Genomic DNA, 27453 nt, shown 5'->3' with positions numbered 1-27453 from the left:
AAATCTTACCATTAATTGATTTAATTTAATTTATCTACTGCGAGTTAACTTAACCTTCACTAAATGTTCTAAAATATAAGATACATGTTATCATTATTCAATAAATTTCTCTTACTGTGTGATTATACTTTTTCATTTTCATTTTCGATATCATCAACACTATATGGCTATATACGAGTTTTAATTAAAATTATGTTGCTATATGACGCATAATAACAGCAATTTTATTTGTATTATTCTTACAATAGTTATTTTGCCACCTCTGCTCGACTATTTTACTACCACGACATCAAGCCATTACCCTCTGAACGTTCATAGCTTCTACCTGTCACTTTCTACTTTTGTAATTAAGTATCGAAGCCATCTACTCATACGGGTTTCACTCGATGTCCTCTCCTTCTTTACTATATTAACGCCGCCTTCTGCTTGTCAAGATTACTACTGTCATGTTCTGGTCGTTTGCAGCTTTTGTCCACCACCTTGATAAATCTTTCCTTCAATTATTTTGTCTAGTCTCCCATTTTTAATTTCCGGAGTTCATCATAATTTATTGATTATTGTAAATATTTTATTTGCAAACAGTATACATAACAGGTAGTTGTAATAAGTTGTCGCTTTTCAAGACTAGTATTAATTTGCCTGGTATGAACCATTTGATTTTAATTGCAAACGCAATGATAAATAAATGTTCAACACTCCAATGTGAACAAATTTTAACATTATCAGCGATGTCTACCATTTGAAGTTCTTTAGACCTCGAATCGTTATCGTTAAATCGCCGATGTATCGAATAGGATCTTTTAATAGTGCCATAATCAATATCATAAAATAGCGTTTAAAATCTCCGCTGCACACATAACTTTTGTTAACAATTCACGACCAAACCGTATTAACTTTCCTTATAAATTACAAATGAAATAAATTGTTAACAAAATGAGTCTTCCTATCTACTGGCACACTCAGTCTCCATTATATTGCTGTAGTAGTCTTTGGTACAGAAAAGTTACTGTTTGTCGGCAGCCCAGGTTTCTGGGTCTTGGCGAATGGTCGTTGTTAGTTTAGACCCACATAATCTTTTGTTACGAGGGTAAACTACCCCTAAACCCTATTATAAAGCAATCTAGATAAATAATACAATAAACGAATCTCCGATTTTGATAAAATTGTGATATGTTATAGAGCACTGAAAAGTAGGGAATACGTATCTTTAATTAGCTAATATTCAAGTAATTTTCAATAACTTTTATGAACTTTCACAATTAGTTTTATTCATTCTTTAAATGATGAACAATAATGATAGTCTTCAAAAAAGGGTTTGAAGCATAAAGATTTTTTATACCAAGCACAGCGAATTATTGTAATATTACTGCAGCCTTCAATCTCGCAATGCGTTTTGCAAGAATCGCCAAAGCTGAAGTCGACATGGTTCTCAAATTTTCCAGGGTTTACATCAAGGTAACCACTTTTGTACCAAGAATATTTAATAAAGATTTTAATATCTTAGGGATGAAAATTAGTTGTGGACTAGAGATTGCAGTTTAATAATATTATTACATTTATACAATTGCATATCATAATCCTTTAAAATTACTTTGTTTGAAAAATGTCTAACAAAATTTTTCTAAATGTAAAAGCCAAATAAGTCTCAAGGTTAAATTTTTCCTGTAGTTCCTGTAGGAATTTTTTTTACATTTACTTCTTTATTAATAAGTTTAACTTCTTCTACTATTTTAGGATAATGCCCACTCCAAGAATCTAAGAATAATATACTTTTAGGACCAACTTTCGTAAAATATATTTTTTGTAACCAAATTTTAAAATGATCTGAAAAAAATTATGTTTTTTAATGTTGTTGTATAGTTTGCGGGTATTCTCGTAAAAATTTTATTTTCGGTAAATAAATATTGATAAATACCTGAGTCAGTTTTCCAGATTTTGATGCTTCAACACGTTCATTTTTAGGTCGAAATAAATTAGATTCAACAAGTGGCCTTTTTTTTCTTTTAAAACTAGGAAAAGTGTTGAAAGTAATTTTCCATCACCTGATATTAGAGGCTGTATTGTAGACGAAACTGATTGTAAAACACACTGCACCTGTTTTTCTCCTTCAACAGTTAATGTTCTACCAAAATGTATCTCTAACTGGAATCCACTTTGATCAGAGTTGAATACATTTTCCATTCCTACCTCTTCTGCACATTGTTTAACATCAGTTACAAATTCAATTGCATGTTTTCCTAACTCTGTGGCACTTTCTAAAGTTTTTCTGATTACGAATTTATTCATTTTTCTTGATACTATTGTGTGTAACGATTAAGCCAGTGATTCGAAGCTTTAAATCTAATATCTTCATAGCCTATCTTCTTTTGAGCTCGCAATGCCCATTTACGTAAGTTTGAATCATGAACGACCAATCCCGCTTCAATTGCAGCTTTAAAATTTTCCAATGTAAATTGACATATTCTAGAAATTTTCTTTTTATTTGTCCCTCCTTTGTTCAAAGCATGAGCCCCACATTGCAACTACCTTATAGAACTTACTTTCTTAAACTTTTGTTTCACTGATTCAGGACTCAAATTTTTTGTTTGTTTACTGCTTCTCCAGTATTCCACTGCTTTTAATTTATAATCGTATGCTATATCTGCTTCATTTTTAGTACATTCATTTGTTGGTGAAAAAGGACGATCTGAAAAGTGATGCAAGATTTCATCTTCAACAATTTCAGCTTCCATATCTTTAAATGGTTCTGGGAAATCTAACGTTTCATCTGTTATTATTTCTACTTCATTAAAATCATTCATTGTATCTAATAAAATCGTTTCCTCTGTCCATCGGTCTTGCTACATGTCGATCGTCCTTTCACGTTCAACGATTGCCGCGTTCTTTCGTCCTATGTCTGCGCTGCTCCCGTAAATCCTTTTGCGTTCAAAGGCCAGATGATCTACGGGTATTACGTCAGCCACCACCAAAACAGCCTTCACAGAGACTGGCCGGTAAGAGCAAGCAATTCGCAGTGCGCCCTGTCTCTGTACCATTATCATCGTCTTACAGTATTTCTTTGTCTTCAGGGAGACTGCCCATATTTCTGCACCATATACACGGTGTCCCATTTCAAAGGAACCACCCCGAAATTTTCTACAGTTGGCGTTTTAAAAAACAATTGTTCAGACAAAAGCTGTTTTGGACAATGAGGGAGACCTCTTCCAGAAATCAGATTTAACCTTAGGATATATTTTCAAGGTCATTTGAGGGTCAAAGTCATTTTTTGAATAGGAACCTATAATTTTAATCCCGGATTCAGAAAGAGCATGAAATTTTACGTTTAAATAAAGTATTATGTGTGGGATGCGGTTAACCTCTCCCCTCGTAAGTTCATGTAAGGGTAAAATTTATTATTTTCTTCATCGATGCACAGGGATGATCGGGCAAGGGTAAGATTAATTGTAATAACCCAATAATTTGCTGGTAATATCTTGCCTCCCCAACCCAATAACTAGACGGTAATATCTTGCTGCAGCGCGATATCGGCCGTGACCGTCAAAATTACCCAAGGAGGCTTCGGTACCCAAACCACGTGGAAATACGAATCATTCAGTAGTCATTGTCTTGCCTTAATTGGCTGGGTAATCAATACCTCGCCTTCATTGGCTGGGCATTCCCACCTTGCCTTAATTGGCTGGGTAATTAATATCTTACCTTCATTGGCTGGGTAGCCAACGTCTTGTCTTGATCGGTTCAGCATTCTCACCTTGTCTAGATAGACTGGACACTCCCTCTTTGCATACATTGGTTAGATTGGTTCACGTTACTAAATGTGGCACGAAAACACGTAATGATTAAATCAAAAACGACCTTGACAATTGAACTTTTATTTATCTTGGGTATTGGGTTATTATTATCATTATTATTATTATTATTACTATTATTATTCACCTCACCCATGCCCCGGTGGGAAAGGGGGGGGGGTTACCGCAACCCACACATAATACCTTATCTGAACGTAGAATTTCCCGCTCTTTTCGAATCCATGATAAAAAATGGGGGTTCTTATTAAAAAAATTACTTGGTTATTTGGTTATTGGGGTTATTGGGGTTGGTGTATTGGGTTATTTGAGTTTTTGGATTATTAAAATTAATCTTACCCTTGCCCGATCATCCCTGTGCATAGATGGAGAAAATGATAAATTTGACTCCTGCATGACCTTACGCGGGAGGGGGGTTAACCGCACCCCACACATAATACCTTCTCGCTCTTTCCGAATCCGGGATCAAAATTACAGGTTCCTATTCAAAAAATGACTTTGACCTTCAAATGACCTTGAAAATAAATCTCAAGATCAAATTCGATTTCCGGGAAAGGTGTCGCTTATTGTCCTAAATAACTTTTGTCTGAACAATTTTTTTGTAGAATGCCAACCGTAGAAAATTTCGGGGAGGTTCCTTTAAAATGGCTCACCCTGTAGAAGGATCCGGTGAGCTATCGCCATTAACAGTCGTCGTTTCTCCGATCTCGGAATAAATTATTATTATTATTATTTTTTTTTTTTTATGGTGGTAAAAAAAAAACAGGATAAATCCTCATGGACCATAACGGTTGGAGTATGACGGCAGTTCACCGAAGCTACCCACCTACACTCTCCCACCCGCCGTGTGACGTGACTCGCTGATCCTCTCAGACCGGGCTGTTTCAAGCGATCTATCAATCGAACGCAAGGAGCCTCCGGGTCGTCGAAGACCAGCTGACCGCCCAAATCCCGCTTCTCTTCAACCGGAGGGTGAACCGTCCGGGGAAGAGTAGTAAAGTCCACCTATACCATTCTCCAGCGGGGAACCGCGTAAGCATTACTTCCCGCTGGAGAACCGCGTCAAGTCCTCTCGTTGTCCACGGGTCCTGTATCGTATCATCGATTTGTTCATACCATTTACTCTCGCATTCTTCTCGTCTAACACTCGACTTCCAGGCAACCGTCCGCCTTTTTCCCTCGTAGGATAGTCTCAACGTACGTTGCCGTTACCGTCCAGTAGTCTTTGTCTTGTAGCATCTTTGCCACAATGTTGTTGGGCGTGATGTTTCCAAGTGTCGTCTCCAGTCTTTGCCTTTCGTCGTTCCAGTGTGAGCATTTGAAAAATGTATGCTCTGCGTCATCACATTTGTGTCCACAGTATTTACAGTCGGCGCTGTTAACTTTGTCTCTGTCAAACAGATATTTCCTGAAGTACCCGTGGCCAGTAAGAAACTGGGTCAGGTAAAAATTCACTTCCCCAAATTGCCTCTCCGTCCACGGTCTCAGGTCGTCGATGAGTCGTCTAGTCCATGCTCCGTTCGTACTCATCCTCCATTGTTTGTTCCAGTCCGTCATCGTCCTAGTTCTTTCGTCCTCGGCAGCTTCCGTTCTGGTCATGTCACTGTTTCGTTCGTACACGCGTTTCCGCTCTCTGGCGAGCATGTTTATCGGGATAACCCCCGCCACCACCAGGACAGCCTCAGCCGAGACTGTCCTGTAGGCACAGGCTATCCTCAGTGCTCCCTGTCTTTGTACGTTTGTCAGTCGTTTGCAGTATTTCTTGACCCCCAACGCGTCGGCCCACACCTCCGCCCCGTAGAGCATGATCGAGTGGGTCGTTGTCATCAGTAGTCGTCTCTTCCATTGTCTCGGACCAAATGTATTTGCCATAAGACGACTGAGAGCGGAAGTCCTCTCTGCCGCCTTCCTCGCTGTCTGTTGTATGTGCGGCCAGAAGGTCATCTTCGTATCTAGGGTCACCCCCAGATACTCGACCGCCCCACTGGTCCGCAGCGATACCTCTCCGACTGTCATGGGAATCAGGGTATTAATCCTGCTTCCCGTCAGAAGGATGAGTTCTGTCTTGGCCAGGGCAAGGCTAAGTCCGCGTTCAGTCATCCATCTATTGATTCGTAACATCGCGCGGTTCAGAAGCATTTGCGCCAGCTCCGGGGTACGGGCTATTATCACCACAGCCACATCATCGGCGTAGGCAACCAGCTCCACCCCCGGTGGCATCGGTAGTCTTATGTTAGTAGTGCGTCGTACAGTATGTTCCAGAAGTCGGGTCCAAGGATTGAACCTTGGGCGACTCCTGCTGTGATTCGTCTGGTCACTGTTCTGTCGGTCGTCTCGTATCGAATCCATCTGTCGTGTAGGTACTCCCTCACCACCCGCATCAGGTATTCGGGAACCCTGAAAGTTTGTAAGGCCTCCAGAATATCCCCCCACCGAGCGGAGTTGAAGGCATTCCTGACATCAAGAGTCGCGAGAAGTACTATTGGCCTCGCTCCGTAGCACACGCGCCTCGTCCGCCGAAAGGCGTCGGTCACTTGTCGAATCGCCCCTATAGTTGAGCAGCCCCGTCTGAATCCGTGCTGGTTTCCTGCAAGTCCTCCGTTTGCAGTTACCGCGTTCGTCAGTCTTGGTTTCAATAACGCTTCGTAAAGTTTACCCGCTGTGTCTAGAAGACTCAGGGGCCTATAGGAAGACGGACTATTCGGCTCTCCTTTTCCTTTATGCAGGAGAACCAGTCTAACAGTCTTCCATCGTCTGGGAAAGATGCCCGCACGTAAGACCGCGTTATACTTATCCAGGAGGAGTCCTGGACGTACGCCCACGATCTGCTGGAGGATCTCTCCCGGGATACCGTCTAGTCCGGGTGCCTTACCAGGCTTGATCGTGGACACAGCCTTAGTGAGCTCTGCCCCGACAAACTCTGGCACTGTCGTCTCTTGTTCGTTCGTCATTTCTTCCGTCTCTGGTTGGTTTGGGAAAAGTCCATCTACTATTGCTTTCATGGTGTCTTTGTCTTTTGGTTCAGAAGGGCCAAGGGCCCCCAGTTTCTTGGTCACAATCTTGTAGCCAAGTCCCCAAGGGTCCCGCTCCACTTCTTCACAAAACTGTCTAGCGCATCGGTTTTTACTGTCCTTTATTTTAGTAGTCAGTCTCTTACGTGCCATTTTGTACGCTGTCGATAGTTCGTCCGCGTCTGGTCTGCTCTTTTTCCGTACGCGGTTCATCCTCCGGCGGCAGGCAATGCATTCCCCACGGAGGAGGCCAATCTCGTCCGTCCACCAGTACATTGCTCGTTTGTACGTTCGGCCCTTGCGTCGAGTCATCGTGGCGTCGCACAGTTCCGTTATCAGTTCCATTGTCTTGTCCGTTATCCATTCGGCACGCTCCCGCAGACCAAGCTCTGCCGGGACAGACTCGGCGGGTAACGGTGCCTCCCTTAGCAGTTTGTCAAACAGCTCTCTATCTTGTCGTCGTAAGTTCCAATACGTTGAAGTCCTGTCTCTAGTTTGTCCGTTTCGTACGTTCGTCGATTGATCTGTCACCTCAAAGACGATGTGCTGATGATCACTGGCTGTATAGTCCTCGGTCACCCGCCATCCTCTTATCCGCGACGAGATCCTGTCTGACGTCATCGTCACATCGGGTATTGAGTATCCGAAGCCCCGTCGTCTATAGGTCGTTGTCGTCCCTTGGTTGACCACTACCAGATCAAGCCTTGCTGCCATCTCCAGAAGCAGCCTTCCTCGTTTGTCCGTCGTTGTCATACCCCACTCGACCGCTCTCGCGTTCATGTCTCCCGCGACTTTTTCCTCGTACACTGCCATCGTGCAGTTTGGGGTCAAATATACGCTAACGTAGGTGACGGAATCTACCCTCACCCACGCGTAATCTTCCCCTCTGCCAGACGCTTGTATTCTCCTAGCCGGTTTGCCTTTGACCCATATGGCCGACGTACCGAAGGTATTCGAGAACCAGCCGTCCTGCTCTCGTAAGTCCCACAGTTGCTCGATCAGTATCAGTATGTCTACGTTTCATTCCTTCGCTGTCTGTGATATAAGCAGCTGAGCTGCCTCACATCTACGCAGGTTTCCTTGTAAGATTCCTGTCATTGTCGTGTCTGCTTCCGGCACTCCTCCAGCGCTGCCCGGTAGGCCGCGCACGCTCCCGTTCCCGGGACGTGCGCCCTCTCCGTTGCACGCGCCTCGGAACATAGGAAGCACGTCGGCTGTTTGGTGGGGCAGGCTCTCCCGACATGGCCGGTCCCCCCGCACCTCCAACGGCACTGTCCTCTGTCAGGTCCTGTGCAGTCCGTTCGTCTATGTCCGTATCCGAAGCACCGGTAGCACCTCGGGACCGTCAATTTCTTCGTCAATTTTTCCGAATCCGGGATCAAAATTACAGGTTCCTATTCAAAAAATGACTTTGACCTTCAAATGACCTTGAAAATAAATCTCAAGGTCAAATTCGATTTCCGGGAAAGGTGTCGCTTATTGTCCTAAATAACTTTTGTCTGAACAATTTTTTTGTAGAATACCAACCGTAGAAAATTTCGGGGAGGTTCCTTTAAAATGGCTTACCCTGTAGAAGGATCCGGTGAGCTGTCGCCATTAACAGTCGTCGTTTCTCCAATATCGGAGTAAATTATTATTATTATTATTATTATTACCATTATTATTATTATTATTATTTTTTTTTTTTTTTACAAGGAGTTGCGGAATCCTTTTTGCGGATTCCCCTTAGTCTTGATCTAAGGAGGTATGTGGGACTCCTCAAAAAAAAAAAGACAGGCCTACCCACTAAACCGCCATCTCCTTGTTGTCCTTCCCCCAGCCAGGGACTATGTTGATATTACTTCTGACTGGGGGTTCTGTCTGTGTTCCTTCGTTCGTATCGTTTTACCGTGCATCGTTACGTCGCGTCAATCCGTCTGCTCAGTCGTCCTTCAGACAGTCGTCCGCGTTCTTACGTCTTAGTATGGTTTCCGTATAGGTAGCGACTAAACGCCACCATTCGGGTTTATCACCTCTACAATGTTATCAGGGGTGATGTTGCCAACTGTTGTCTCTAGTTCTCGTCTGAGTCTTGTCCAGCGGTCGCACCCGAAAAACGTGTGTTCCGCGTCGTCTCGTTCGTGTCCACAATACTTGCAGTCGGGTGTTCGTACTCTGTTCATATTGTGGAGGTACCGTCGAAAGTACCCGTGGCCCGTCAAGAGCTGGGTGACGTGAAAATTCACATCACCAAAATTCCTTCCAAGCCACGGTCTCACCTCCCGAATCAGTCGTCTCGTCCATTTGCTACCTCGTTCTTCTGTCCATCGGTCTTGCCACATGTCGATCGTCCTTTCGCGTTCAACGATTGCCGCGTTCTTTCGTCCTATGTCTGCGCTACTCCCATAGATTCTTTTGCGTTCAGAGGCAAGAAGATCCACGAGTATTACGCTCGCCACCACCAGGACAGCCTGCGCAGAGACTGTTCGGTAGGAGCAAGCGATTCGCAGAGCGCCCTGTCTCTGTACCATCGTCATTGTCTTACAGTACTTCTTTGTCTTCAAGGAATCTGCCCATATTTCCGCGCCGTATAAGAGGATCGAGTGAGCTGTCGCCATTAGCAGTCGCCGCTTTCCTGGTCTCGGTCCCGTCGTGTTTGCCATTAGGTGGCTCAAGGATTAAGTTATCCTCTCTGCCGCTTTTCGGGCTGTCTTCTGTATGTGAGGCCAGAAGGTCATCTTCGTATCGAGGGTTACCCCAAGGTACTTGACTTCCCCCTTGGTCTCCGTTTCGTATGTACCCACTCTCATGGGTAGTATCGTCTGTATGCGTCTTCTCGTGAGAAGCATAAGTTCCGTCTTTTCTGTTGCGAGTTGCAGTCCGTGTTCTGTCATCCATCGTCCAACTCGTCTCATGGTCTGGTTCAACGTCAGCTGCGCCAGCTCGGGAGATCTCTCCGTGATCACCGCCGCCACGTCATCAGCGTAGGCGACGAGGGTCACTCCGAGTGGCATCCCAAGCCGAAGCAGACTATCGTATAGACCATTCCAAAAGTCGGGTCCCAGTATCGACTCCTGAGCCACCCCAGCGGTGACCTGTCTCGTTACCTGTCCTTCGATCGTCTCGTACGTTATTCGTCTGTTTCTCAGATAATCCTCCACAACCCGACCCAGGTACGGTGGGATCCGAAAGTTGCTTTTCAGCGCCTCCAAGATATCCACCCACCTGGCCGAGTTGAAAGCATTTCTGATGTCAAGCGTCGCTAGCAGCACAATGGGTCGCGCCGCATGGCAGTGTCTGTCAAGTTCCAGGAAAGAATCAATCACCTTTTGGATCGCTCCAATCGTCGACCGACGCCTCCTGAAGCCGAATTGCAAATCTGAGAGACCCCCTCCGGCCTGTATCGCTTCCATCACTCTCGGTCTGAGTAATTGTTCAAAGCGTTTACCAGTAGTGTCAAGTAAACTCAACGGTCGGTAGGCCGAAGGCGTGCCAGGGTCGGCCTTACCTTTTGGGAAAGAACGAGCCTCGCCTCTTTCCACCGATCGCTGAACGTTCCTGTCATCAAGCACGTATTGTACAGGTCGAGAAGTATCTGCGGCCGTAGACGAGCCACGAGCCGGAGAATCTCGGCCGGTATTCCGTCTGGTCCCGGGGTCTTGCCCGTCTTCATTGCATTCGCTGCTCTGATGAGATCCTCAGCGGCAAAGACGGGGGGCGCCGATGCGTCAGCGTCGTCCGTCACGTTCTTCCGAATCGGATGCGTCGGAAATAGTTCGTCAACGATCCGTCCTGTTGTTTCGGCATCTTTGTGTTCGGGTGCAACTCGGACCCCTAGTTTGCCTGTCACAATTTTGTATCCTGTCCCCCAGGAATCCTCGTTCACCCCCTCGCAGAGCTTCCTCCAGCATCGCGTCTTGCTGTCTTGTATTGCTCGCATCAGCGTCTTTCGCGTTGTCTTGTACGCGGCCTGAAGGTTTTCCCTTTCGGGTCCACCTCCAGTCCTCGTCGTACGTCGCCGATTTGCCAGGCATATCTTGCGTAGCTCGGCTATTTCGTCCGTCCACCAGTATTGTGGCCGTCTTTTTTGTATCTGTCGTCGTTTCGGCATTGTGCTGGTGCACAAGCTGTTTATTAATTTCGCCGTCTCGTCTGTCAGTCTTTACGTTCTTCCCCGGCCCGTCAGTTCTAGGGGAATTCTCTCCCCTAGAGCCGGTGCAGCCATTAGCTCTTTCGAAAATTTTCGTCCGTCGAGTTTACGTAGGTTCCACCGCGGGGGTTGATGGGTTCTCGTTCGTCTCGTTCCTGTCCGACCCACCACTTCAAAGACGATGTATTGGTGATCGCTGGCTGTGTAGTCTTCGATCACCCGCCATCCTCTCAGCCGTGGCAGAATTTTGTCCGATGTCATCGTGATGTCGGGGATAGAGTCACCAACACCTGGCCGTCTAGACGTCGGCGTATGTCCCGTATTTACCACTGCTAGATCGAGCCTTGCGGCCATTTCCAGCAGTAGTCGTCCGCGTCGATTCGTTTCGTTCATTCCCCACTCGGTCGCCCTCGCGTTAAAATCCCCCGCAACGATGACATCCCCGGGCAGGTCCCTGATTCCGTCTTCTAGGAATGCCACCTTCCTTTCGAACTCCATCGCGGTGTAGTTGGGTGTCAGGTAGACGCTGAGATAAGTGACAGCGCCAACTGTGACCCAGACGTAGTCGTCCCCGACAGCGCGATTGGAGACTCTAGATTGGGTGCCGCCCCGTACCCAGATAGCAGTGGTCTCTGTCTCGTTTGTATTGTATGTCTGGGTCGTCCTTCTCCTGTATGGTTCACTCAGAATCAGGATGTCCGCGTCATATTCGTCGGCCATCTAAGGTAGGAGCATGTCTGCAGTTCTACTTCGATTCAGGTTTCCCTGAATTATTTTGTCCGTCCTCTGGTCCGCCGCCTGCACTCCTCTAGCGCGGCCCGGAACACGGCACACCTGCCGTTTCCGGCGAGGTGGGCGACGTCCCCGTGCCCGGCCTCGGAGCACAGTGGGCAGACCGGCTTGGTTTGGCATTCCGTCGCGTAGTGTCCGGATGTGCCACACTTGCGGCAGCATTTCGTCCTGTCTTGCCTGTGCATTCAGCTTTTACATGGCCGAAGCCCAGGCATCTGTAACATTTTGTCACCGTCAGTCGTTTCCGAACGCGGCAATGCACCCAGCCAATTCCGATCCGACCACGCCGAAGAAATGCATCGACTTCCCGCGATTCTAATTCGCAGACCGCCATATACTGCTCAGCGCGGTTTAGACTGAAAATGTGGACTCGAAAGTCCGTGTCTCGTCCCGTCTCTCGTCTGAGCGCGTCCGTCACGTCTTTCGGAGTCGCAACGCAGTCCAGATCCATGATCTCCAATTAGACCTTGGAGGTCATGGCCCTGACACTGCCCGCTTCCCCGATCGTGTCTTGAATCTGTCGTCCAAACATCTCACGTCCGTCCAGCTCGTATGCGTCTACATGTAGCTTCAGAAGACAAAAGCCGTTCTTTGTCTTCCTCAGGGTTGTCACCTGCACGTGGCTCTCCTTCAGGTCGATCGTCGTCCGTATTTTCCGTACTATGTCAGAGTACGTCGTGTCCGTGCCCGGCCTGATCAGGACAGCCAGACCCCTTTTCCGGTGGGCCGGTCCCCCCTCTGTCAGGCCGATTCTTTACGTCCGTTTTCTTTTTGTCTTGTCTGATCGTTTTCGTGTTACCGTCTGCCAGTCCTTGATCGGTTCGATCATCGGTGGCCGCTTTTGTGAGGGCTCCGGCGTGGTTCCAACCGGCGAACGTTTTCGTTTCATCCGTGGCGTTTCTTCGTTATTCGCCGCTGTCCTGTCTGTATTGTTGTTTTCTTGGAAACGTCTTTCCGAAACTGTGTCCGATCGCTTGTGCAGTCTCAAGAATTGTCTTAATTCCCGTCTTCACTGTCAAGTTCATGTTCTTTTGTATGTTTGCTGCCTTGGCCATTTTCGTCGCCGTCTCTTGTATGAGCCGCAGCAGTTCCGTTACGTCTCGTGTATCGTTTGTTATTATCGGTGTTCGTCCTGTCGTCGCTCAAAGGCGTAGCTCACCCCGCTGCCGCCGCTTGACACACTGTCCGTCCTCTGTCGTCTCGGTAAGTTCAGTAGGATCGTGTCGTTTTTTCGTGTCTTTCTCCCCATTCCCGTGCACAAAGTGCGGCCCTCAAAATCCGTGCCGCTGCCCGTGGCCACCGGGGCTTTCACCCGATCGGAACCCGGGGTGGATTCCTCCTGAGAAGGAGTTACCACTTGAGGTACATTAGTGTTTTCATTGTGCATATTCATATTTATTGTTTTGTCCCGTTGTGCTGAAGGTCCCTCGTGGTCACGACTCCACGAACCGCGCTGGGACAATGCACGGCCCCTGAAGTCCCCCCCCTGTATGTTTACCCTGTGTGTTCAGTGTTCCCCGCCGTGGTGTGTGCGTGTATGTAAGTGCCCATAGGCAAAACCGGGCTTCGTTCACGGGGAGAGCCCGTTTAGAGAGATCTCCTTCACTCGCTTTCGGGCGGCTCCGTTTATAGGAGTTCCCTACCATTATTATTATTGGTGGGTGCTCTATTGTGTGGATCACACCCACAATAGAGAAACGCTAACTTCCGGCGGCCACGTCGTGCCCGCTGGAAACGTCAATATTGCGTCGATGCTCTCTGCATCAGCGCTATAATAGAGACGGCTAACGGAAGCATTGGCTACAGCCGCCAATAGTGGTAGGCAGTAAGGCTGTACACAACCACTCATCACACAAAACTTACACATCTGATTGACTGTCCGAAAATTCTCTGGGAGCATGAATGAAGGGCCGTATAAACGGGTATTGCCTACGAATGAGATGGAACCCTATAAACGGGTATTTTTTCCAAGCGGGTTATAAATGAGGGGGCTCTATAAACGGGCATCTCCCGAATGGATGTGAAACCAGAGGAATGACGAATTAGTCGATCAGACACAAAGCAGAACTTTACCAGACGGTGGTGAGAGCAATCACGAGAGAGTTTATCGTAGATTGTGTGTGTACCGACTCTAGAGGGTACAATCGTAAAACCAGTCTCGCACTCCTGGGCCGCCAGTAGTTGGAGGGAGTCGGACCCAGCTCAGCCAGTATGGGAGGCTCGCCCTACACAATGGTAAAGCGCCTAATAAGCGCCAAATCTCGCTCTCTGTAGTAAAGCCGATTGGCGATCGGAAGGGTCCTTGCTGCAGGGAGGGGGGAGGAACGATCGAGGCTACCGGACTCTAGGCACGCTCGGTCAGGGGGTCTACTCAGGAAAGATTGCAGGACCCACTATACCTGGTAATTAGTCCTGACCATTAACACATAAAACACATAGTAGATGGAAGGAGATGAAAATGAGATGAAAGGTAAAGAAAATTTTGCAGGTACTAGAGTGCCGCCTGCGCCATCGACTCAGGAGAGTCACTTGAGCTGAAGCGAATGCGACAGATCAGAGAAAAGACGAATGTAACGAAAAAACGAGCTAATGTAATGGAGGAAACTCCAGGACATAAAAGGCGACGGCTAAAACAGACCCCAAGCCCAGACCCACAAAGAGACGGTACAAAAGACGACAGACAGACACAGAAGTCGAGGATCGGAGTGTCCCAACCTGAAAACCAGGCGCGGGACCATTCTGATCAAGCCGGCGGAAGGACAACTGTACGCCGATGTCTTATGGACTATCAGACAGAAGGTAGACCCCAAGACAGAGAAGGTAGACGTTTGGACGATTAGAAAAACCAAGGACGGTGCTGTATTAATGCGGTTGGAAAAGTCGCAAGGACAGGACTTCCAAAGTACACTTCATAAATTATTAGGACAGACTGCGACAGTAAAAGACTTAACTTCCACGGTGACGCTGGAGTTTGCTGACTTGGACTGCGTTATGACGGTACAGAACATCGCGAACGCGATAAATCAGGAACTAAATACGGACTCGGAGCGGAAAGTGCATCTCTTTGCGCCAAACGCATGTGGGAATACGCGAGCCGTTTGCGAGTTCGACACGACGGAAGCAACGAGACTGATGGGCAGGGAACGCATCAAAATAGGATGGATGAATTGTCGAGTTCGACTACGCATTCATCCTCAAAGATGCTTCAACTGCCTCGGGTACGGACATACGCGGAGAGAATGTAAAGGGCCGGACAGAAAGAACTGCTGCATGAAATGCGGACAGACGGGTCACGTGGCAAGGAGTGTAAAAACACTACTGACTGCTTCCTCTGTAAGGGGATAGAAGGACAGAACCTGGCCCACTTGCCTGGATCAGGCGGGTGCGCCGTATACAAAGCAGCACTGATGGAACTGAAGACGAAACAGAAAAAATGACCCTGACGATACTACAATGCAATGTGAACAGGAGTAGCGTAGCACACATGCTCCTCCCTCAAATTGCGATGCAGATGAACGCAGACGTGGTTGTTATAAGCGAACGATACAGGAACAGACCTGAGCCATCGTGGTTCGCTAGTAAATTGAACTCGACGGCGGTGTGGGTACGCGGAAACGAAGCGATGCGAGTCTCGGCAAGCGGATCCGGGGCGGACTATGTTTGGGCACTGTCGTTATCGTCAGTGTATATCTGTCACCGAAATATTCCGCGTTGGAGTATGCCAACAGACTCACAGATATCGAAGACGCAGTGAGAAATATATCAGGAAATACGATCGTGGCGGGCGATTTTAACGCGCGGGCGATTGAGTGGGGTATGTCCACGACAAACAGACGCGGACGGCTAAGGACGCGAGTGTCAAGCTTTTAGTTCCGCTCTCCCTGAGCATTGAACTTTGAAAAGATCGGTACTTTTCTCGAGGAGGTCGCCGCCTTAGATTAAAAAGGCTCAGACTCACTGTGTGCGTCAGGAATGTCGTAACAAACTTGACTTCCGGATCTCCAAAGTGTTTGAAAGCGAAGAAGTGAAAGACAGTGTGCTATGCCAACCTATTGGCGCCCAGAGAGGGGTGGTAATGTTTGATTATGCTGTGCCACCCTCAAAACGGAAAAGTGCGAACAACGCATACACTAACTGTAGTTGTAATAAATATTGAACGACCATTGATCAGAAACTCATATGAATGAAACTTATTCTAACTTAGTAAAAGTTATGTGTCTTGGACAATGTTTACAAGTTGCGCTTTAGGTGAGTAAAGTTCTGCATGTACTATCATGCAGAAAACGCACTCAAAAAAGTTTTATATTTTTTAAGCTTTATTGCAAGGGATCATTATTTTTAAGTCCCATCAACCACTACATACGAAAATTAATTTTCGCATAACTAAATCATACCAATATCCTAAAGTTTGCACATGATGGGAAATGAAATTACTTGTATAATCATTAAAAGTAACGAACAACTGTACAAAGGTTGTATACAGCATTTACGTTTTCGTCAACTTTTGTGAAGTGAAGAGCTTGTTGCATCATATTACATAGTAATCTGTGTTACCCTAAGGCTTCTTTTCGAGTGAGAGTAATATCGCAACTTGATAGTAATGATAAAATGTCCATATTTGGCCGTGCCCCGTACATAACAATTAATTATAAAAAGCGATTTCCCATTCAACAAAGTAGTTCAAATGCTCAGGACGCATACGCGAATTGTAAGCTTTAAAACTACAAAATGAATAAATAATGCTTGTTTTACAGAAACTTTCAACATCGATATCTTGACAAATAATCAATATTTTTATGAAGTAATTGCTCGAAAAAACTGAACTTTGGCTAATTTAATTGAACCTACTTTACTTTTTTGAAAATGTTAGTATTAATATCAAATAATTAATAAAAACGATTTTCCATTCAGCAAAGCAGTTCAAATGCTCAGCACGTACGCACGAATAATTAATTTTTTTATTACGAGGGTGGTCCGATAAGTACTTAGCCTCACCGCCCGATGGCGCCACTCTCGCAAAAGAAATATTCTATCACGTAGTACAACCTTCTAGATGGTTACTGTCAAGATTTCAGCCGGATCGGAGTTGTTATTTAGTCTATTTATTTTTGAGAGCGTGTGAAAGCAAGTGTGTCCGTTGATTTTTGAAAAATGGAAAAAGAGCAGTATCGGTCGGTGATTCGATTCTTGTTTTTGGAAGGGAAATCACGCAGCGAAATCAAAAAGCGCTTGGATGCTGTGTACGGTGACTCTTCTCCTTCGATGGCGACCGTCAAAAATAGGTTTAACGAGTTTCAACGTGGTCGCACGTCGATTTTGGAAGAGCCACGTCCAGGTGCTCCGAAAACGGCTACCACGGAGGATAACGTGACAAAAATTCACGATCTCGTATTGGCAGATCGACGATTGAAGGTGGGCGAGATAGCTAAGATCGTTGGCATCTCAAAAGACCACGTGGGTCATGTCCTGTATGAAATTTTGGGCATGAGAAAGCTGTCGGCGCGATGGGTGCCGCGTTTGCTCACTCCGGACAACAAGTGCAACCGTGAGACAATTTCAGAGCAATATCTGACGCTGTTTAAGCGCAATCGGAAGGAGTTTCTGCGTCGTTTCGTGACAATCGACGAAACATGGATCCACTGGTATACACCAGAGACCAAGGAACAGTCGAAATAGTGGACTTTACCCGGCGAAAGTGCTCCGAAGAAGGCGAAGACTGCCCCATCGGCCGGAAAGGTGATGGCCACCGTTTTCTGGGATTCACAAGGTGTGATCTACATCGATTACCTGGAGAGGGGCAAACCGGTCACAGGGCTGTACTATGCCGAATTATTGGGCCGATTCGACGTCGAATTGCAGAAAAAACGGCTTTATTTGGCGAAGAAAAAAGTGCTCTTCCACCATGACAACGCACCCACTCACACCTCCGTCGTTGCCATGGCCAAATTGGTCGTTTTTCTTTTGTAGGCTAAGTACTTATCGGACCACCTCGTATATTATTATAGTATTTACTGACGAATCAAATTCCGGCCGACAATTTTTGCTATAGAATTAATAGAAAAAAACTAAAAAATGTCACGAAATTTAATAAAAAAATGTCGTTAAAAATTTTTTGAGACTAACTTCGTGGGTAAGATTATTTTTTCCATGATGCAGACGTATTTTCCTGTCGTCACATTCAATAAAATCTCTATTAAAAAATTTCCTGGAATCATGTTTTTTGTCATAAACAGGCTGGAATATAACGTTTTATCGATCAATCGAATTCCATTTAACTCAATATCTTATTGTTTCTTTTCCAACTGCGAGGATAATCCATGAATTAATCTTCGCATTCTTGAATGTTAACCACTAAAAAGGTCAAGAATACTATTTTTTCGTAATTAAAATCAATTTTTGTAATATATTTTAGATAAAAAATGTGGTCTGCAATAGGATTGTTCAATTGTCACGTTGAAACGACATGAAGTGAATTATCGTGGAGGGGGTTAGAATTGAAAACTATTTTAACGATTATATTTAAATTCTTATTATATTTCAAATTATATTGAACTCTCATTGCTTATAATTAATAGTTGCATAGAAAGAAAAACAATTGGATTACGTACCACAGATGAAAAATTTACAGTTAGCAAATCGAAGAGATAACATGACAGAAAAAAAAGAAAAGATCATCAAAAAATACGACAAACAAAATTTATAAAGCAAATCAGTTCGGCTGGCGTTATTCACTTTAATATATATTCCCTGAGAACATTGCCTGTTACGGCGGATCGTTGGATTAAAGCCATCAAATTGATGCAGGTACGCATGTATCGTTCAACATAAAAGTTAGTAAAGAAGAACTACAGATCTTGTTGAATGCATACAAAATTCTCACGAGCCCCGGATTGTCAGTGGTAGGAAAGCTAGTATGCAAAATTTACTGATGTTGTTACAAGGTGCAGAACTTAAAAATCTGCATGTTAACGTGAAAATATTGGTATAAATATCTTTTTTTATAAAAGATGTCTAAGCAGGAAAACAACAGCCCAAACATAATCTTATTAAATAAATTATATTGAAAATAATAAAAGATTGTTCGGCTTATTCAAAATAAATTATTGTTATTGTTATATCAAGAACTACGTTTGATTTGAATATTGCAGAGGTTCGCTGGATATCTGTATGCAAGAATCTTGATTTTTTTAAATCATGAGTGGCATGCAATCAACCTCTTCATCACTTTTGGAAAGGATGTAGAAAGAGAATTTTCACATACATTGTGTCTGGACCTATATTTTGAGGTGAAATTTGAATTACCAAGAATTATGGAACAGTCACATAAAAATTTCGTTTAAAAAAATTTTATTATTTTATTAGGTGTTACTAAATTTTTAAATATTTATTTTTAAAATTTTTTATATCATCTAATATTATTAGTCATTATTTTTAATCAATTTTTTTTACTATTTTTAAAAAACTATAATTTCTTAGAATTAATCTTACCTTTTTAAGTCCATTAATTCTTTTTCACTCCTAGCATATTTCATTACAATTTTTTCCTTTTCCAATTGACAATTTGTATAGATTTTAGAGAGAGAATTATATTTGGCACCTGTGGCATCTAGCTTATTTGAAAAATCAAGACATTTTAAACAAATTTCAGTTGTGTTAATGTTGTCACCATAATTAGACTTCAATTTCAATTGCAATAATTTATCTAGAAGTGCGTTGTTTATACTTTCTAGACGATCGTTATCATGTATTAAACGAAAGAAGATGATGATTAATTCTAGTATTTTTCTATGTAGTTTATCACTATTGCTACCGATTGGTTTTCTTATTTGTAGCTGTAATTTCTTGGTCTTTATCAAGCTTAAATTGTTGACAATGAGAAATGATTCGTATAATATTTTCAATGTTTGAAAAATATTTACATCGGGTAAACTAAATTTATGGTCTATATAATTATTTATGCATTCATTATAATAAAAATTATAGCAGTCGATGCTTAGGAAAATGACATTATTAAATTGAAGTTTCAAAACACAAGTACTATGAAAAACTGTGTCGTATTTGTCAGTTCTATTTTCGTTTGAAATGAAGAATTTTGCTAATGTTGATTCCATCGTGTATATACATACACACACACACATATATATATATATATATATATAAGTATATATATATGTCAGTTCGAAGTTCAGGATATAAAATATTGCTTTTGCTCTCGCCTTTTCCTGAAAAAATAAATAAATTAAAAATAGTTTCACTACTATACTATACAACTCTACTATTTTGTAATAGTACTATAAAAAGTATTCTACATGGTACAGTAATTAAGATTTTAGCCTCTCACGCCGAAAACTACGATCAATTTCTAGTCGCTACCGATGACAACATTTATACGCGGAAAACTGTTCTGTACATCATATGCGAGATCGTGGTTTGATTATTTATTGAATAAAATGCTCTATTAGTTACGTAAATCACAAGCAATGAACTATAAGACAAAGTACTTTAAATAGTTGCTATTTTTGCCTGAAAACGGATACTTGCCAGAGTCTAAAGTAATTTATGGTGTGGTTTTCTTCTGTAGTTTTTGTGTTAAAAAATATTGCTCATTTTCCTTTGTACTGGTATCAGGTTGAAGACAATTTACCGGTATCTGTAATACGCAAATTAAAACGAATTTTTAAATAAATTGTGAGATTTCAATGTATCATTATAAAGTAAAGACATGAAAACAAAATAAATCTCGTATATCTAAAAATTTAGAAACATTACTACGAATAACACTTGAAGATAAATTTATACAGAAACAGTATTAGGATCAGTTCGCTTATAACTTAATGAGAGGACCTAGGTATATGGCCGTGGTAACTGGAGAAGTTGTTCACTTTATAAAGGGAGAATCAGATTTTTCAATAAAATGTTGCCCGCGACTATATTTACAAATTATTTACACAGGGATTTAGAAGGTAGAATGCTTTAACTACTAAATAACCTGTCGGGCATGCAGGTTGCGATGTTCGCATGTGAGGGAGCCTTACACGGGAAGAAGAAGTAATTTAAAACTTAACTACATAAATTACAAAGACCTGAAACCATCACTTTATTAAAATAACATTAAATATTTATATTAAAAAACAATAATAATAACAAATAAAATTACAAACAAAAGAAAATAGAAATAAATAGTCGCAATGTAAATAAGTTTTCGGGGCGAAGCGGTGTTTCCGGAGTGGTGATCAACCGTTGTGAAGCGGCAGTCCTATATAACAGACAACGGTGAGCCTCTCCAGCCATTCGGCCATCTGTTTTATTATAACTAAACATTATACTTATTATTAAGTTGTTGACTATAAAGAGCTTTGCACAAAACGAACATAAAATATAATAAACACTTCCATAGCATATAACAAATAGAATAATACATGAAAGGTTATCTCTGAAGAAAAGGGCCTAAGCTCAAAGAGGCTCCTTCTTCAATTTTTGGAAAACCCAGGCCCTTCTAATCTTTCGAGATAACACCTTTCTTCCAATAAGGCCACGAATATAAAGGCACTCCACAGATTAAGGAAAGAGACTTTTCATTTCCCTCGCCTCTCCGAGGTGATAAGCTAGCTGAGAGAAAAATCAAAAAACAGTCCAACGACACGACAAACTTTAGGAAGAAAGTCAAATCCAGAGAGAAGAATCCTAACTTCAAATTTTGAGAGCGCAAAGCTTTATTTATAAATTTATAAAATATTCCAAAACATAAATTTTCTTGAGAATATAAGTAAGTCAATTCTACAATATTCCTTATTTAAAAAAAAAGTCTTCATCTTTTCCAATTCCGAATCGAGTTTTAGCCCCGCCAGGTAGAAAGATCTGACTCAGACGTTTAATCAATATACAGGCTGAGGAAAAAGTATGGAAACCCCGGAAAATTCGGAAAACCGTATAAGGTTAGTCATGAAACAAAGGTCATACCGTAGTTACTTTCAACGATAAACCCAACGGTGTCCTCTGATTTGACCTTGAGCCTCATTTTCAAGGTTATTTCAAGGACAACCTTATTTTTTCATATGGGAACCCCTAATTTTTATACTGAAATCAAAAAGAGCGATAAATTTTACGGGTGGGAACGATTCAAGTCCGAAGATATCGTAACTCCTAATCCTCCTTTTAGCGCTATCCAGGAACAACGACGTGGACGTAGAAGGAATCTGTTCCCTTTGGGGTGCTTTTTATAGTGAGTTGCTCTTGCCTCTCACTTCGGGGTGCTTTTTTATTAATGAGTTAATTCACTATTAAAAAGCACCTCGAAGAGGACAGATTCCTTCTACGTCCACGTCGTTGTTCCTGGATAGCGCTAAAAGGAGGATTAGGAGTTACGATATCTTCGGACTTGAATCGTTCCTACCCGTAAAATTTATCGCTCTTTTTGATTTCAGTATAAAAACTAAGGGTTTTCATATGAAAAAACCATGTTGACCTTGAAATAACCTTGAAAATGAGGTTCAAGGTCAAATCAGAGGTCACCGTTGGTTTCCTCGTAAATTATTCCTAATAATTTAGTTCGTTCCGATAGTCGTGAAAAAAAAAAATTTATTTGAATTCATTAGAGTATTTTAGTTCGTGCATTTCAAAAAAAAAAAAAAAAACGGTCGTTCCAAAGTAAAGTCAATCGAAAATTTTTGCTACTAAGTTGGAGAAATTTTCCCTCATCGTATGCCAAATTTTGGATTCTTTTTTTTAGTGAATTCCGGATTAATAAAAAAACGATTGCCGAAAAATAAGAGGAAAGCTCGCGCCAGGGCACTTCAAAACCATCCCGACGGTCTTAGCAAAGAAGTTTATGAAAAATATAGATTCACATATGGCAAGTTATCGCAGACGTCGCCAGTATTAACACCCATATCACCTCCGAAAACAACTACAGTAGCCCTAAAAAGTATTGAAGAAAAATTAGAATATATTTGGGAAAGGATTTGCACCCACGGTAATAATCCCGAATATTGCTCGTCCTGTATCAGTGATTTCTCAGGTAAATTTAGAATACCGCGCAAGAGCGTGCAAAAGGACTGTCAGCTGAAAGAGGTGAATTTGAACATAACACCCGTAACTGACATCGAAAAATTATTATTCAGCAAAAATAAGAAGGATCGGAAGAAATATATTCAAATTCAGCGTACCAATTATTTAATAAAAAATTTACCAGCCGGATTAAAAGTCCCTCCTACTACCTCACTTAGAGCGAAATCAAAAAACCCCGGAAAAACAGCAACTTCATTGGAACAACAAATTTTAGATACGGAAAAGGAAATACAGAAGACTCGAGAAGAAATTAAGAAAATGAAAAAAGAATTTAACTTGTAATATTTTCACATATAAAAGAGAAAACGATTTATTGGCAATAAAATCTATAAATTGAATTTTAACCTATACTTTATTCCTTGTATTTTAGAAGCCCTTGTTTTCAAATGATTCCATTAGTTAGAACACCAGAAATTTCAGTTAATAATGCCCTACTTGAAGAAATAACGGTAGAAGTCCATGAAGTGGCAGATAAACAAATTGAGATAATTGATAACGTTAATAATATTTTAACCGTATAACGAATTTAATTCATTCGTTATGTCTCTCTCTTCTCACGCATGCATGTACACAATTCATATACTTATACTATATTTGAATTCACATTATATTATACAGCAGCCTGCAGCTGCCGACAACGTCGAAGTGTAAGGTAAGAGAGAGAGCCCGGCATGTCTATCAGCGAGCCTATAAGCAGAGAGAGTCGCGTCCGCGGGTACGCGCATATGCGTGTGGTCGCGCTACCGAAAAGTGCGATGAAGGAGTGGGGACGCCTCCCGCGGCAATTGACTGGCGGACGTAACACGGGCGACACGTGCTTGAGCGCGCGCTAAAGGATTTGCCTTTTTTTTGCGGGTTCGGACTTCCGACACGGCATTGCCTTAGATTATCCGCGAGTGCGTGCAGTGGTGCGACGCCTTGACACGACGGCGTGTGCGTGCAAGGACGTAGTGCTAGGTAGCCCACATTTCGTCACCACTGCAACCGGCGTCCGGGAACGCTGTTCAGCGAGCGAGCGTTTACCGCATGGAGGGCCTGGCCATTGACGCCTCATTGTAAGTACCGGCTCGATTAGCTCTCTCTCGCTTGCCCGCTCGCTTCTCTCTCTATCTTTACCGATTTACTACTGTACGCTTCCTTCTTAATAATTTATATAAATTATCTTTATCCTTCGTATTATCTGCGTTTCTTTGACTTCGCGCCCGACTCCCACTCCCAATCCTTGGCGAATTCTCTGCGCTCGTCACTACTTTTCGCGCTTTCCAGCCACCACTACCTGCGACGCTCTACGCGGGCCACGAGGCTGCTTGACATTGCGGCTGGTTGAAAGGCTTGGCCACACATACACCAGCGTACTAGCTCCGTGGCATTAGTAACTGATTAAGCCGAGCTGTCAATTAATCTATCCTCTCGATTATAACGGCGGGTTAGCCAAAACCCCGTTATAACCGATAGATTACCTAGTATTCAAGCCGAGTTTGTAAAAATTGCTGAAGTTATAGAGTCACATAAAAAAGGGATTAATTTAAATATTAAATGTGAAAATATACTTAAGGATAGAATAGACGAAATAGATAAGACCGTAGAAACCGACTTCGCTCATTTGCATCGCCTAAATAATCAAGTTGCCCAACTAAAGCTTGAAAATAGTGTTTTAAACAAAAAGCTTGCGAAATCTCATAAACTTATTAGACAACATAATAGAGTTTTAAGTGTAATTACTAATAATTTTGATTTTAAAATCCAAGAATTGTGCTATTTATTTGATAAGCTTTCGCTCGGAGTATAATCTGCCCTATTTACCTTAATGAGAATTTTACTCAATTAGAAGATCGTGACAGTATAAGAAGTACTTCGACAACACCTGAAAGAACCGATCAGGATCTAAACCAAAAGTTAATTAGTCCGGGCCCGAGTGAGATTAATTCAGATAAAATTGTAACTGAAAACCAACCAATAGATATAAATCAGAAAATTAAGAGTTCAAAACAAAAGCTACAATCTATTATAGATATCCCACCCTGTAATAACTCGCAAACTACTAAAATAAGTGAAAACGAAAAAAAGGAAGAAATACCTACTGTCCACGGGCAGGTTGTGTCATTGAAAGACGCACTGAACGTTATTCCGCGATTTGATGGGAAACCTGATCAATGGACTCGATTTGCAGAAGGATGCAAGGAAGCCTTGGCAATGATCCCGAAACCAATAGAAGGTAATTTAGTAAAATTGATAAGGTCAAAATTAGAAGGAGAAGCTAGAGATACAGTAATTGGAATTAATTTCGGAACTCTAGATGAATTGCTAGAACATCTAGTAGATATTTTCGGATCTGCCCAAACGCTTAGTCAGCTTTTAGGTGAATTAGGAAATGAATTTCAACATGATGACGAAAAAGTATTAACTTTCACTAATAGGCTGCGACTACTATCGACAAAAATCATCGAATCAGTCACGAATGAATATAAGCATGCCCTGGAAGAGAATATCTTTGAATATTTTAAGAGAGGATTAAAATCAGAAATCAAATTAAATCTAGCTCCCGGAGTCACCCCTACAAATATACTAAAGCTCGCCATAAAAGCAGAAAAAGACTTAGAAATACAGTCAGTACTTAGATCAGGATTTAAAAATAAAGTATCAAATCCAAAAATTATCAATTTATGTCAACTCTGTAATAAGGAAGGGCATGAGGCACTGAATTGCCTTAACATTACAAAGCATCTTGGAAAACAATGTATATATTGTAAGAAGATTGGACATGAAATAAAGGATTGCTTCTTGAAAAAGGGCAATGACAATATTATCTGCCAAATTTGCGATAAGAAAGGTCATAACGCTCGTGAATGTAAATCACAACTGAAGTGTCAAATTTGCAATAAAATAGGCCATATAGCGAAAACCTGTAGACATCGCGCACAAGTTAATACAATCAACGAAATAGTTTGTCAACTGTGTAATAGAGTCGGACATACTGGTAAACAATGCCGAAATAATTCAGAGATAGAATCTGCCAGTAATAAGAACCCCACATTTGACAAGTCAAATATTATATGCTTTTATTGTAAGAGACCTGGACACATGATAGTCGAATGTATAAAAAGAAAGGTCAATGAAGCCCGAAATCAGAATCAGGGAAACGGATCATGGTCCCCGCAGTCGAGCGCAATGCAGAGGACCAATACACCACAAATGCGCCAATCGAACGAAGACAGCGAAATGTTGCTCAGCCTAGTCCCTTAAGTTCAAGGCTTTTTGCAAAAGTTCCTATAATAAGTGCTAACTTTTTAGGAAATAAACGAATGAAAATAATGATTGATAACGGGTCAGAAGCTAATATACTCAAAATGACCCTTTTACAAAACCATACAAAACACATAGATAATTCGAAACGTACCTTTTTGAAAGGAATTGGCTTAGAAACCGTATCCACACTTGGCGTAATTACCTTGTCAATTTTCGGAAAAGCCACTGAATTTCAAATTGTTCCAAGCAATTTCCCAATACCCTATGAAGCAGTACTCGGAGCCGGATATTCGCTGGAAAATGAAGCAATTATCGATTTTTCTACCCGTCAATTCCTTGTTGGTAATCATAAACTCTATTTCGAAGAAATCAATTATCCCCCTCATACTAGTTTCTGTTTTGTTCACAATGCCAGTATAAAAGATATAGATAAAGTATCACCTAAAATCAGAATAATTAACCCCCCTACTGACTCAAAAGAATACTTCCTATTAGATACAGGTTCAGAAGTTAATCTTGTAAAACAACACCTATTGCCTCCGGGAAATGAAATAGATACCACGAAAGTAATTTGTATAAGAGGTATTGGAAACAACTTGCAAATGACATTAGGAATTACAGAAATAAAGTTATTCGGGACTAATACAGTTTTTCATGTAGTTGATGATTATTTTAGTATGATAAGTGAAGGTATACTAGGCGCACTATTTTTTGAAGACTCAAATGCTGTACTCGATTTTAACCATAAAACATTCAAAGCAAGAAACTTTGTAGTACCTATGATACTCGACGAACGTGAAGTAAAAGCCATAAAGAATGATAAAATGACTAGTGATGAATTTGATAGACTTCTTGAGGAACTAGTGTCGCTTGATTTGCCCAATAGTATGGCCATTAAACACGTTTTAACTATAGCAACGAACGAAGCATATGAAGATCTGGACATTCAACAAACAGACAATTTGGATGATTTCCATACAGCGGATTTACTTTTTGAAGACGAAAATAAGAGGTCTAACATCAAAATAGAAGAACATTTGGATTTAGACCATATGAATAAAGAAGAGAAAGAATACGTTGTTGAATTAGTACATAAGTTCAGAGATGTATTCTACCTACCTGGTGACGATTTACCTGGCACTGATTTAGTTATGCATGAAATTAATACTGTGGATGAAATACCAATCAATTGTAAACAATATCAGTTTCCGCATGCCATGAAAGATAAACCAAATTATCACGTTAATAAGTTGTTGAAAGCCGGAATAATTCGTGAATCGAATTCATCTTATAACATACCTATTTGGATAGTGCCAAAAGCCACTGATGAAAATGGCAGAATGGTACTTGATATGAGAGAACTCAACGAGAAAACAATCGCTGATTCTTATCCAATACCAAATAT

At 42.1% G+C, this 27453-nt stretch overlaps 1 protein-coding gene across 4 annotated transcripts in view; it reads right to left on the bottom strand.

Annotated features, from left to right (window-relative positions):
* Window positions 1-27453, bottom strand: part of LOC131675161 (coiled-coil domain-containing protein 186-like) — a 274309-nt gene that overhangs the window by 218057 nt on the left and 28799 nt on the right. For 3 of the 4 annotated variants that reach the window (XM_058954035.1, XM_058954042.1, XM_058954048.1), the window contains 2 exons: window positions 20277-20385; window positions 19224-19957 (listed from right to left, as the gene is read on the bottom strand). The exons of the other annotated variant lie outside the window; for it this stretch is intronic. In XM_058954035.1, coding sequence (XP_058810018.1) covers window positions 19224-19873 — 650 coding nt within the window. In that variant the 5' untranslated portion in view covers window positions 19874-19957; window positions 20277-20385. The remainder of the gene's footprint in view (window positions 1-19223; window positions 19958-20276; window positions 20386-27453) is intronic. 4 annotated transcript variants of the gene reach the window in all.

This window comes from Phymastichus coffea, unplaced genomic scaffold (assembly GCF_024137745.1).
Source record: "Phymastichus coffea isolate CEN01 unplaced genomic scaffold, Cenicafe_Pcof_1.1 PCOF00001, whole genome shotgun sequence".
Classification (NCBI taxonomy): Eukaryota; Metazoa; Arthropoda; class Insecta; order Hymenoptera; family Eulophidae; genus Phymastichus; species Phymastichus coffea.
This window is presented reverse-complemented; position numbering and strand designations above follow the sequence as displayed.